Source organism: Canis lupus, chromosome 36, assembly GCF_011100685.1.
Source record: "Canis lupus familiaris isolate Mischka breed German Shepherd chromosome 36, alternate assembly UU_Cfam_GSD_1.0, whole genome shotgun sequence".
NCBI classification, from domain to species: Eukaryota; Metazoa; Chordata; class Mammalia; order Carnivora; family Canidae; genus Canis; species Canis lupus.
This window is the reverse complement of record NC_049257.1, coordinates 22,862,161-22,875,938: the sequence shown is the minus strand read 5'-3', so window position 1 is coordinate 22,875,938 and position 13,778 is coordinate 22,862,161. Positions and strand designations below refer to the sequence as shown.

General features: G+C 37.1%; 1 protein-coding gene across 6 annotated transcripts in view; it reads left to right on the top strand.

The window, feature by feature from the left end:
- CCDC141 (coiled-coil domain containing 141) overlaps positions 1-13,778 on the top strand; it is a 194,770-nt gene that overhangs the window by 91,940 nt on the left and 89,052 nt on the right. For all 6 annotated transcript variants that reach the window (XM_038584984.1, XM_038584981.1, XM_038584980.1 and 3 more), the window contains one exon: positions 11,607-11,801. In XM_038584984.1, the coding sequence (XP_038440912.1) occupies positions 11,607-11,801 (195 nt within the window). The remainder of the gene's footprint in view (positions 1-11,606; positions 11,802-13,778) is intronic.

Below are 13,778 nucleotides of genomic sequence, written 5' to 3'. Positions count from 1 at the left end.
AAATAAAATCTTTAAAAAAAATTGCTTTGGCTATTTGGAGTCATTGGTGGTTCCATACAAATTTTAGCATTGTTTGTTCTAGTTCTGTGAAAAATGCTGTTGGTATTTTGATAGGGATTGCATTAAATGTGCAGATTGCTTTAGGTAGCGTAGACATTTTAACAATATTTGTTCTTCCAAGCCATGAGCATGGAATGTTTTTCCATTTCTTTGTGTCATCTTCAATTTTTTTCATAAGTGTTCTCTAGTTTTCAGAGTATAGATCTTTTACATCTTTAGTTAGGTTTATTCCTAGGTATCTTATGGAGTTTTGCACAATTTGGTGTAAATGGGATCAATTCCTATTTTTGTTTTTTTAAGTTAAGTCAGATTACGTCAATCCTATGCTCCAGTTCCTTCAAAGCTTCCCACTTCTCTCAGAATGAAGGTCTCCATGATTATAGTTCCCTCTGCCCTGCTCTGCTCCCACCATGCCCCTTTTATGCTTCTCCTCCTGCTTTTTCCATCCACACTCCCCTGCACTGGTTTCCTTGCCCTTCCTCCAGCCAAGCAGGAAAATTCCCACCTGAGAGCTTCCCTCTAGCTATGCCATCTGCCTAGAAAGCTCCTTCTCTAGAGACCCATGTGGCTCACCCACTCCCTTCCTTCCTGTCTTTGCTCAAACCTCACTGATCAAAGAGGCCTATCCTGACCACTATGTTTAATACTGCACAGAACTCTCATTCTGCATGGAAACCTTAGGTTCCTTACCTTGTTCTATTTGTCTTTATTCTACAACTTCATCACCTTATAACATCCTAGATAATGTACTGATTTATCATGTGTATTGGTCAGAAGCAAAATAAAATAATAGCACAGCACCACTATCACTAATATTGGAACTCCCCCATCAGCCCACTACTGACTCCCCTGGCCTAGATGAAGTGTTTAGGGGAATGCCTGGCATAGAATAACCCTGCCAAATAAGTGTTGATTAAATGAATAAAGAACTATAAATGGGATCTTTATTACAAGATCTGTATCTTTTAATTGACTATAATAATTGACTATTGTTGCTATGTGTGAATGTCATTTTCTTATATTGATCCTGTATATAGCAACTTTGATGAACTCTTATTGATTTAAATTATTTTTCTAGATTCTCTTGGTTTTATATGTAGAAAATCGTACATTTACAATGACAATAATGTGTCATCCTTTCTATCTCTAATTAATGAATTAATTTATTTTATCTGATTGCATTGGACAAGACCTCCAGTAAAAATGAAGACTAGCAGCAGTGGTATAGGGCATTTTTGTTGTTCCTGACTTTAAATAGAAAGATTCAAATGCTTTATCATTAAGCATGATATTTACATTTTTAGGGTTTTTTGTTTGTTTGTTTGTTTGTTTTGGTTTGGTTTTTTGCTTCTAATTTTGTTACATTTTGGATTAAAAAATATCATGGATGCACACTGAATTTTATAGATATCTTTTTTTTGCATTTGCTGAGAGTGTCATTTTCTCTTTCATTTTATTTGGTGAGTTGCATTTCTTTGTTTTTCAATGCATTTAATTTACTTTTTGGCCAATAGATTTCCATTGTTAAAAAAATATTAAAGGGAAATAGAAAAACCTTTAATAAAATATTTGTGTTTTTACTTACCTGATCCCCTTTCCTCATGTCAAAACTAACTACTGTTACTAGTTTTTATTATCTGCCTAGTTTTTTTATGTTAGCTAAACAAATACAACTATATATTCTTATTTTGTCCCTTCCTTACCTCATTCATGGCCTACTAAGTTTATCCTTCTGCATCTTGTTTTTATCACTTGGTTATTTTTCTTTATTAGTATATAGGCAATGTTCTGATGTTTTTGCTACTGGGTATTCCATTGTATGGATGTATTTATTTAAACTACCCCCAATGATTGACCTTTCTTATTGCTTTCAAAGATTAAGTTTTTGTAGTTTTTTTAAACTTCTTAAGATTCTTTTTCTTTTTTCCTTAGCTTTTGTTACTAACTGTATTAACTCTTCTTCCTTAACTTTTTTTTTTTAAAGGTTTATTTATTTATTTGAGAGAAAGGAGGAGGGTGAGCAGAGGGAGAGGTGAGAAATCCTCAAACTTTCCACTGAGCATAGAGTAGGGCTCAATCCTAGGACACTGAGATCATGACCTGAGCCTAAATCAAGTGTTGGCCACTTAACTAACGGAGCCACCCAGGTGCCCCTCTTCTTTCTTAACTTTTAATTTAGAAACTTCACACAGCAAATTTGAAAGAATAGCACAATGAATGCCCGAATAGATTTCGTCAATTTTAAAATTTTGTGACATATATAGATATAGATATAGATATAGATATAGATATAGATATAGATATAGATACTTTTTCTTAAATCATTTCAAAATAAGTTGTGAGCATTGTGTATTTTCACCCCAAATATTTCAACAGATGTCCTAATGACAAGGATGGTTTCTTCTATAGTTATAATCCAGTTTTACACCCCATAAATGTAACATTGAAAAAATAGTATTTTTTGTTCTATTGCTCATTTTCAAATGTTTTCAAATTGTCCCAAATCAAGCATGATGCACTGCATTTGATTGTCACGTACACTTCTTAGTACAACCCTCCTGATTTGACTTCTATAATTTCTTCTCTATTTCTGTTTCTCTGGTGTAAACATTTTATTCTCTGGCCATTGCATGAGTCCAAGCTCATCCTTCTATTTTGCCCTTAGCTCTCTTATCATTTCCCACACTGCTCTTTAATGAGTCGTGCTCTGCTTTCAAAAATTCTCTCTAAAGAGTGCTGCTCACAAATCTACCTCTCTGGTTTTGGCTCCTCTCATCTGGTACTGCCCAGCTTTCATTTGGATGTTTGCCCATGGGCTCACTCTTCACTCTCCACTCCACCTCCACTCCTCTTTTGCCTAGGAAACTCCCACCCTTTTGTTTTAGGTCTTAGCTCAAACATCATTTCCTATGAGAAACATTTATTACTTTTCCAATTTTTTTTTTTACTTTTCCAAATTTTTAAAAAAGATTCTATTTATTTATTTGAGAGAGAGGGAGAGAGAACAGCAGGGGAGCAGCAAGGCAGAGGGAAATGGAGAAGCAGGCTCCCATCTGAGCAGGGAGCCCCACGTGAGGTTTAATCTCAGGGCCCTGGGATTATGACTTGAGCCAAAGGCAGACACTTAACTGACTGAGCCACTCAGTCTCCCCAAAATTTTCGGAATGAAATAGTTTTAGCTCTGTATGATCCAGCATCATCCTTCTCTATCTCCTTAGTAATAATCAACACCTTTGCCTACATGCTCTTGCTCAAGCTGTCTCTTCTGCTCAAACCAGCCCTTTGCCTTCTCCCCAGTCCCATATTACACTCATCAGTTGAAGGTCTCACCCATAATTAAGATCCTATAAAAGGTCTCCCCAGATTCACAAATCAGAATTTATTTTTTCTTCCACTTAAAAATGTTTTATTTTCCATTTGTACTTACAATGATCTATTTTGAATTAGTTAGATATTCTTAAGATTTGTTATATATTGCTTTTTAGATTAGACCATCTTCAGCATAGGAGCATTATGCAGTGTCCATCCTAGTATCATTTGCTGCTAAGTCACAGATTATTGAATATGGAAGGTATGGAATGAGACTCTCACGCATGTACATGCTGATTAGCTGAAAAGTGAACCTATGTAAAGATGAGCTGAAGAAATTCTAGCTTTGACTAGACTTTGTTAGAAAATGAGTAATTTCTTCCATACCATAGAGGCGAAGGTTTTTCCTAAAAAAAGAATACACATATTATAAATATGATTATTAAAAGTTTTCAAGTAAAGTTAAAGATAACCATATAAATGTATAGAAAAATTTGGGAAAAAACTGGATGAATTTTGTACTTTCTCTTAGCTTTTTTTCTTTTCTTTTCTTTTTTACTTTTTGCTTCCCTTTTAAATCAGTGGCTCTTTTGCCTGACACAATAATATGAAGAAAGTACAAAGTCAAAAGAAATGTCTCCATTTTCTCTCCATGAATTAGGACTAGTGATACTCAAATTTGCAGCATGACTGTTTTAAATTCAGGATGGGTTGGTGTTAATCATTTAAGCAGTATAAGGATAAAGATTTTATTTGTCATTGTATTTTCTACAGCCTAACACTATACTAATTGAATGAATGGAGTAATTTGTAACACAGAAGTTAAATTTTAGATATGGGAAATCATTAATACAAAATGTAATTTCACAGAGTCAAGTTAACTCAAAGTTGTGAGGTTAAAACCTCTCTTATTAAATAATCATTTTTTCTCATTTATTGGTAAAATTACACAGAAACTATTATAGGTCTATTGCTCCTAGTCATTCAAATATTTTGGAATATTCTAGTCCAGTTCCAAAATTTGTCAGATTATAAGTATTATTTGCTTGTTCCCGATTTAAGTAAAATGCTTCAGATTTTTAAAAATACATCTTCTTCCACTACCAATAATGATTCAGTGGATATAGGATTGGTGTAAGAAAGCATATTTTAAAATTTTTTAAGAGATACTGATAGCCAGATTTAAGAGCTATTGTTTTAGTCTATATCTGATATTCATTGTCAAAGTAATATATATGAATTTTCCCCCTATTTCCCAACTTAACCTATTTCATTTAGGAAAATCATCACAAGAAAATCATCACATCTAAATCCAATAATTCTCCCCATGGTTGAGTTATATGTTGAGATCCTGAAGATATCTCCAACAGATGCTCTAGAATATTAAAAAATAAGTCCTCTGAAAACATTAATAGACTAGGACCACCAAATCAGCTATTGGGACAATCTGATTGTAGGCAAATTGTGTTAGATGCAAATAATCTGGCCAGCTACACTTTATTAATTTTTATTAAAAATGGAAACACCACTACCCCCAAATCTGGCTCTGTTCCTTACTTTTGCAACTCAGAGAAAATATGACTAAGAGGAATAAGAAATCTAAGAAAAACAGCAAGGACATGACAGTAAAGAAAAAATAGTGATTCTTGAAAACAAATCTTCAGAAGATGTCTCCCCAACTTTCCATGTATTTACATTTTCACCCACAAACTATGTTGAACTAAGGAAGAAAAAAATAGATGCATTGTTGCTCTACTCATTATTTTGAAGATTTGCTCATAAATGTAGTTTGTTAAGATTTTATTTGATTTTAAAAATTTATTTTGCTGCACATCATTTTGCTTCAGTATTAATAGCAAAGCACACTGCTCTGAGCAGCTGGACAACAAGCTCCACTTGGTGGCCATGCACTGAACAGGATTAGGGAAACAAGAAAATTCCAAATCATGGCTTTTCCTATGATTTTTGGAATATTTGAATGGACAGAGGAAAACAGCAAACAACCATTACTCAAAAATTATTTTGGTAATATCTATCATTTCTACTATAGACTATCAGTCCCATTCCCATTAGGGTTATTTATGGGAAATACAGCTAAAATTTCAAGTTTTGCTAGGGCCTAAAATCTGGGAATTTGAAGCACAGCCAATTCATCCCTGAATTTATAGATGATTCACTAGAGAAGCAGATGCATATATGTGGTGGTGCATTGCATTGCATTGCAGAGAAGTAAGGCTTGGAAAAGCAAAATGCCCTGCTTGAGATCACTTACTAAATTTGGAATAAAAAGTATGTTTCTAGTTCCAGTTCTCTTCTCTTACCCACAAGCTCTCCCTGGTTCAGTAGCTATGATTCTCTGTCTAACGGCTGGGAAGTTAAACACCACACTTCTTTTATCTTTAGGTGACACAAAATCACAGTTCTTCCTGTTTACCGTGAATGCCTTTGCTGAAATGCATCACAGTGAGGGCCAAGTTCAAATGGCCTGTGGACACTGAACTCTGTGGATACTAAACTCATCCAACGGTGGGATGGGACCTAACTCTTCCAGTAAGATCCTTGCTTTTGTGTAGATCAGTGTAGAAATGCCTGGAAAGGGAGCAAGGGAGGAAACCGTAGCCCAGTTTGCAATCCAACTTGGCATAATCAGAGTTTCAGCGTTTCAGGGGCTCACTGCCACTCTTTAGAAGCATAAAAATTTCCTCTAAAAAGAAATCCCTGCTCAAAACAGACTTTCAAATATTCTCTGATTAAAATTGCCAGGTTTATTTTGTTTGTACCAGCTGTTAATGCAATCATGTACAATTCTATGATTTTGTGTCAATGAGTTAATTCTCTTTGGTGCTGAACCAAATGGGACTGTAGACTTAGAGAATGAACAAGAAATGGTCTGTGTCTAATGAGATGTCCTAGGAAATAGCCATGCTTTTGGGGACTATACATGAGCTCCACACATGCTTCAGCCAGATGTGATTTTGGCCCGTCATCTTCACAGCTGGTATTTTCTTAGTAGTTTATATAAATACGTCCTTTATTCTTTCTTGTCCATCTTCCCCCTTCCACTTAAAAAGTACATTCTGAAGTCAAGTTTATAACGAAAATAATTTTACCACATGGTGTTGGGTCATTAAACCCTCTCATCTACAGCGAAGTTTTCCTATGAATAGAAGCTTATAAACATATTGTGATTATAGTGTTTCTTTTTAAATGGAGGAGCTAATCTTCCTAGTTTTTGAATCTACTTGCTGGATAATTTTTATGCCAGTTCATGACTTCATTCAAAGACCTAACCTGGGAGTATAGAAAAGACAGAAGAAGTCATTTTCACCTTCTTGTCTATCAGCATTAATCCTCTTAAACATACCTTTCAATCAAGAGATACAACAGAAGCTCGATTTCCTCAGCAGATGGAACACTGAAAGGTACAGTTTAAAAGGTTAACACCCGCAAGTGAGAAAGGAAAAAAAATGGAGTGACCTGAGAAGACACCCTGAGCCCAGACACACAGTGCCACATGTCTTTACTAGGTCAGACATATGCATGTATCTGTCAAGACTGAAAAGCCAAGGAAATGGCAGGCTTTGGCTTTCAGCTGGTAGGGATACATACTGGAAATATTTTATTGCTAAGTGACTGAAACACAGTCAGAGGTTTAACACTTAGCAGGCAGCCAGCAATGGCTAGCAAAGACGGACTGCGATTTTCTCCATTGGGTTCCTCCAGCCCTGACAACAGTGACAGCTAAGTTTCTTAAAAATAGTGTGATGGATTCAGATGACTCTGGAACATTCTATGTTAAAAATAAAATAGTGGTGGATGCATCCCCTAAGAAAAATGGCTGGGGAAATACATCATCAGAATGTTATAGAAACGCATCAGAAACTGCCTACGGATTGCCCAAAGAAAACAGAACCAATTTTCTGAGAAGATTGAATAGAAATATTGAATGGACCCAAGTTCATTTAATACCCACAGAGTTCATGTGAAATGCAATTAAGAAGACTGGGGATGGAGAATAAGAAAAGATACGAGCCACAAAATGGTCCTTTATAGCTTCTTTGGAAAGTCATAGCCCACTTTTTATAAACATGATGTGAAGCACAAAGTTGAAGTATATTTTCAAAGAGTTGGCTCTACTCCAGAAGTCTTTCTTTAATGTTGTTTGCAAAATTTATGCTAAAGGCAGATTTATGAACACTGTTAGAGAACAGGTATTTCCTTCTTATTCACAGAGAAGAGTTTTATTATTTTGGTCTATTCGCCAAGCGAAATTAAGCTTGAGTTTGGGCTATAAATTCTCAGTTCTATATGTAACAGCATTGTTTATTTAGAAACAATGAAGCTTCTGATTTTAAATCAGAAAATCTGAGGGTCCTTTAAGACTTTTCTCATTTCCAAGGCCTTATCGGGGTTTCATAGAACCTTCATCTCTGTAATTCTATGCCAATAAATTTAATCTTTCTATGCTGTAAGAAACACTTTCCACCACCTCTCCTCTCTTAAGTGCTGAGGTCAGTGTACTGATTGAGAAACAGGGTCTAGAGTTCAACTACCTGAGTTTGAATTTTGGCTCTTTCACTTACTGGTGTTGAGAATTCAGGCAAGTTCTTAATCCCTTTAAACCTCCATCACCCCGTCTGTAAAATGAGGATAATAACAGTTCCTAACTTGTAGGAATGTGGTGAAGAGTGAATGAGATGATAGATGTAAAGCATTTAGCACAGTGCTTAGCATACAGAAAGAGAAATCACTGCTATCTTGCAGATGGTTAGGACATCTACACCTTAGGGCTTTGTGTTGTCCAGGCTGAACACATAATGGCAGTAACCCACTTCTCCGTGTCCTAACTCTTTTTCCATTTCCTTCTCCCTAGCTTTCTAGGCCTTCCCCTCTAACGAGCAAGTGGTTAAGTGGTCTTCCTCTAAGGAGCAAGAAGATTCTGGTCAATAATAATTTTTTGAAAGAATTACCTGCTTTATTCTGTTTTAACACATGAAGCACTTCTGGAGTCCATTGAGGATTCATACCCCACAAATCTTTTTTTTTTTTTTTAATTTTACTTATTTATTAATGAGAGACACAGAAAGAGAGACAGAGACATAGGCAGAGGGAGAAGGGTTCTAGATGCAGCACTAGAACCCAGGACCCTGGGATCACGCCCTGAGCTGAAGGCAGACTCCCAACCACTGAGCCACCCAGGTGCCCCATACCCCACATATCTTAACAGAAAATGAGAGAATGGATGCAAAAGACAGAAGATGGACTAGTTGGGTCACTGGAGAGATAGAGACAAAAGAGGAAAGACATAGACTTGTGAAAGCAGGTGACCTCCTAGGTGATTCATCTGCTTTTAGCCACAAGCACAGAATTTCCCAACATTGTTCCAACTGGAGGATTCGTCCAGAGATGATCAGTAAACACATGGTTTCATGATCAAAACAGTTTGTCCAGGGGATCCCTGGGTGGCGCAGCGGTTTAGCGCCTGCCTTCGGCCCAGGGCGCGATCCTGGAGACCCGGGATCGAATCCCACATTGGGCTCCCTGCATGGAGCCTGCTTCTCCCTCTGCCTGTGTCTCTGCCTCTCTCTCTCTCTCTCTCTCTGTGACTATCATAAATAAATTTTAAAAATTAAAAAAAAATAAAAAAAATAAAAAAACAAAAAACAAAAACAGTTTGTCCAGGGATACCTGGGTGGCGCAGCGGTTTAGCACCTGCCTTTGGCCCAGGGCGCGATCCTGGAGACCTGGGATGGAATCCCACGTCGGGCTCCCGGTGCATGGAGCCTGCTTCTCCCTTTGCCTATGTCTCTGCCTCTCTTTCTCTCTCTCTCTCTCTCTATCATAAATAAATACAAATTAAAAAAAAAAAAAACAGTTTGTCCAGAATATTTCAAACCACATTTCCAGCTAGGAATCTCAAAGCACATTAACATATTAAGGATTCCAAGAAGGCCTGCAGTAAAAGAAACCTGCTTTATTTTGTTTATCTCATAAACGTCATACACAACACGGATCAATACGTAACATTGGTCAGTAACATTTGGAGAATCCTTCCACTACCATTATTTTTAGAGCTGAGAAACAGAAATTCCCATGAAGAACAAATTTGGGAGTGCTAGTGAACCATGATAAAACTGATGGAATGTAAAGGGGGACTAAGATTTAGTGAATGCCTATTTCCTGTGCCAGAAATTGTGCTAACTGCTTTAAAAACATTTGCTCTTTCCTCATAAGGTTAAGGTAATAGTTTTTAAGTGGGAGGGATATTTACAGTGTTTTACGAAAGAATGTCATGACACATATTAACTGAATTAAGTGGGGGCCAAATTGCTCTTTAAAAAAATGAAGGAGCTTGGGAAATCACAAAGCCCATGTTCATGCCTCAAGATATTGATTTTGCACTCGCTGAGAAATTTGGAGTGTCAAAAGTTCATAAATACCAGAAGTAAAAACAGTGAATCACCAAAGTAGTAATTAGTAAAAGTTTATTGTGCACAGAAGAAAAAGACAGTTTGCAAACCGCAGCACTCACCCCAAAATACAAAACAAGGCTCAAGGGTCTAGTATTACAAAGCAGCTAATATAGTGAGGAGGCTGTGACTGCTTACCCTTCACAATTATTGGTCATAATATGAGAATTTTCTTAAATGACAGGGAATTGGTCAGTGGTTACGTCATATCCACCTTGGGGGAAGGTTCAAGTTTTGCTTATACTTTCCAGAGGTGTAAACAAGAAATGACCCAGGTCAAGACAGTCTCACAAAATAAGCTAAATTAAGCTTTGTTTGTATGACTCAACTGGTCTTGTCTGCCCAGGCAATTTTCAGGGCTGGTCTCCATTTGTTTTTAACAACCCTCCCCCCACTTTTGGTCATTCTCTCAGAAGGCTGAGAGTATGATCAACTACTATCATGCTTTTCCCAGTTACCACCATTGAGGTAGCCAGGCTGAAGAACCCTGCAGTCACTGGTTCCATTAGTTGAGTCATCACGATGTGTTTGGAGGCCCAGCATACATTTCATATGGTTGATGGTATGAATATACTGAACATGATGTAAAATAGCAGTTTATATATTGTTAAAGGAAAGAACTACATTTTATTCTTTCTTTGTACCCCCAAATCATCCATCTGAGTGTGATGCCAAGTGCATAGTATTTAGTATGTCTTCTGAAATGAATGAATGGAAATAGTAGTGGTAAACTGCACTAAAATCATACTTATTTTGCACAGTATAATATAACAAATGTAACTTAACAATAGGATATTTTGCCCTGGGGAACAAGCCAGGATGGAGTCAGACTGTAATTTTTGAAATTTGGCGCTGAATCTCTGATGCTTTAAAAAACAACCTATGCTCAGCGCTCCAGTCTCAGCTAAGAGAGGTACCAGAAAATTCATTTGCAAGACTGCCATGTTAGAGATAAGAATGGTTTTAGGAAGCTGAATCTGGCTTCAGTTCTTTTTGCAAGAAATTTAAATTTCCCTTTAAATAAATTGTTAATATGTTCAGTTTACCCCAACTTTTACTTTCTTTCTTCTCTACTTAACTGTTTTTCTTCTTCATGTAACAGAAAGCAAAAAGATACCTCTTTTCTTTTCCTGAAATGTTTATATAGCATTAAGAATGAAGCATTGAGAGGTGAGACTCAGGTCAGGAAGGAGAGAATACTGCACAATAACCACTATTAATTTCATGAAGAATAACAGATCTTAATTTCGGTTCTAAGTGTAGGCACATACAAAAACACCAGCCATAAAATAGGAGATTTCTCTTCCTTTCTTGTACTCGTTTGCCCACATTGGCAATGAGATTGAATTGTGGGAGAGAGATTTTCTTTTTATTTGAATGAATGAAAACAGGTTGCAAAGAGTTAGAGACTGAAAAACACTGTTGCCTATTTTTGGAGTATATTTTCAGACAGCATTAATGGAAGGGGAAGTGGCCTGTGTGCGGGGCAACCGGACACTCCATCAGTCACACCCCCCCCCCCCCCCCCAGCCCAGCTGCCCTTTCCTCCTATCATCCCTCTCCTTTTCTGGCCTCTTGCCTTTGTTCTCTCTCTCTCTCTCTACTACATCTTGGTACTCAAACCTGGAATGGAGCATTTACCCTATCATGATTTGAAAATATAGGGACACGTTTCTGATACGGTCAACGCACCTAAATGTTCTCTGAGTCTTACCAGAGTTTGCAAAGGGGAGGATGCGTAAAATAAGCTGGAGTGCTCTCTTGTAGGAGTGGAATTCTGCTGTTGAGAAGCTGAAGAGTGATGCACTTGGGATTCTGCTGTCCAAGGGCTACGTGGAGAAAGAGCACCTACAGCTCTCTAACCAGAAACTGAATCAGCTCCAAGGAGAACTTGGTCAGCTCATGGCGGAAAGGAAAACTTGGTTAAGAGAGGCAAACGGTTTTTTTAGCAGCGCTAATCAGGTCAGTGTAAGGTCACGTTGGTAATTTTAGGTAATCAGGGCAGACCGGTGAGAGGCTCGTTACCTCGCTAGGCTGGGGCACATCGCAGAAGTCTGGGTTCTGCACACAGGTTCAAAATTAATAGCAGCAGAAATGAACTTCTAAAATAGATTCTTGTCATGGCCATTACTTGGATCTCAAAATAGGAGACTCTATGCCTTGACATGCAAAAAAAAAAAAAAAAAAAAAGTCCCCATGAGAGTTTCATCTTAGAGCTGTCGTTGATCTGTTTCAGGGGGACGCTTGTACCAACACCACAGTGTTTCTCACCAAGTAACGGAATTATCATAAAGTATGTCTGGATGAAATGGACCCTTTGAAACTTTTACCGAAAATATATTTCCCCTTTAAAAATTCTCTTTCATATATCAAGTAAAGATATATGGATGTTGCAAGCCTTCTGCGTGCAAACCATAAGGCTAGAAGCAGAGCCTCAACCCGACTGCCCTGCCTTGGGTCTGCCTTTTAAAGTCAGCCAAGGGAAAATCTTGCTCTGGACCATCCCCAGGTCTTCTTGAGCTGGAGAAGTGCTCTGCTTCTCATGGCTGACTCACTTGATACTGATGGTAGCAGGTGGCTCTTGGTGACCGGGAATGTCTACATGTTCACCTCACATGTAGATCTGAAGCTGGTGATATTATTATTTGAACACTTTTTTCTACCTTTTCCAATCTAATATACACCTCCAAACTGCCTTATTCGAATTGCTTAATACCTTAAATTTCAGTGATACTTTTGAAACTGGACAATGTGACAGGAAACCAAAGGGTAACCCCCCAGAAGGTAAGTGTATTGTGATTTAAGGTCATGATATCAACAATCTGAATACAATGTTCTGGTACATATATATAAAAATATTTCCTTAATTTTGAACTTCCTTACTAACAGGAAATTTGAAAAGGATGAAGAGTACCATTCCAAAATAGAGGTGCTGGAATTAACAGTAAATGAGGAAGTGTTCAAGAAATATTTGGCAAATTATTTGTTTGGGATTTCTTTGTTCTAAGAGAAGAAACAGAGCATGTTACTGGAGCTATTGAACTGAGTAAATGGTAGGGCTTTAGGAAAGTTCCTCTTAAATAGTCCTGATTTCAAATAAGAGATTTCTAACTTGCATTGCACCCTCATTCTACAAAATGAGGGAGGCATCCATCGGTTAATGCTGCTTCTAAGGAAGATAGTCATAGAACTTGTTGGTATGGTAAGACAAGGCTTCTACAATAAGCCTATAGTTTCAGTCCTGTAAAATATAGTTTTTCTCACTCTCTTTGATTCTTACTCTCTTGCTCTTGCTTCCTCTGCTCTCATTATTTGGTAACTTTCCAGGGAGACTTTGTTCTTACATTATTTCTGGGCCTTGAGGGAAAAAGAATGACATTTCTTGCAATAGTGGAAAAAAAAAAAGAACAGAGTGATTACTTTCTCAAATTCATATAGAAATTCAGGTCAAATCTTAAGAAATTATGTTTCTTAACCCCTAAGACTTGACTTCTAGATTCCCCGTTTCATCATTTGAAATGCCATGACATTCAACTTATAACTAGTTCAGTTGGGATTTATCCATTCTGTATTATCCATGCTATAGCATTCTCTTCAGTCAAGTGGCACTTACAAAGGTATAGGATTTGTTCTCCCTTCTCAAAACATCAGGGAAGTAATTTTTAACTACAAATTTAAGAATCAGGGTGAAAGTTGCTAGATTTTTACCTCAGCAAAAATAGAAGCCGGAGTGTGGACAGTGGATATTTAATCATGACTTTTGAAATGAAAAATTTATCATATTATTAAGATGCAATAGGTGAGGAAATAATGTAGTGGGTAAGCCCATTTAAATGAAAGAAGGAAACTCTTCTTAAGACTTGCAAATGGTATTTTTCTTTTTTTATTTATATTGTGGAATCTCCAAATTTTACAAAATTCTCACCATTTTACCCAACT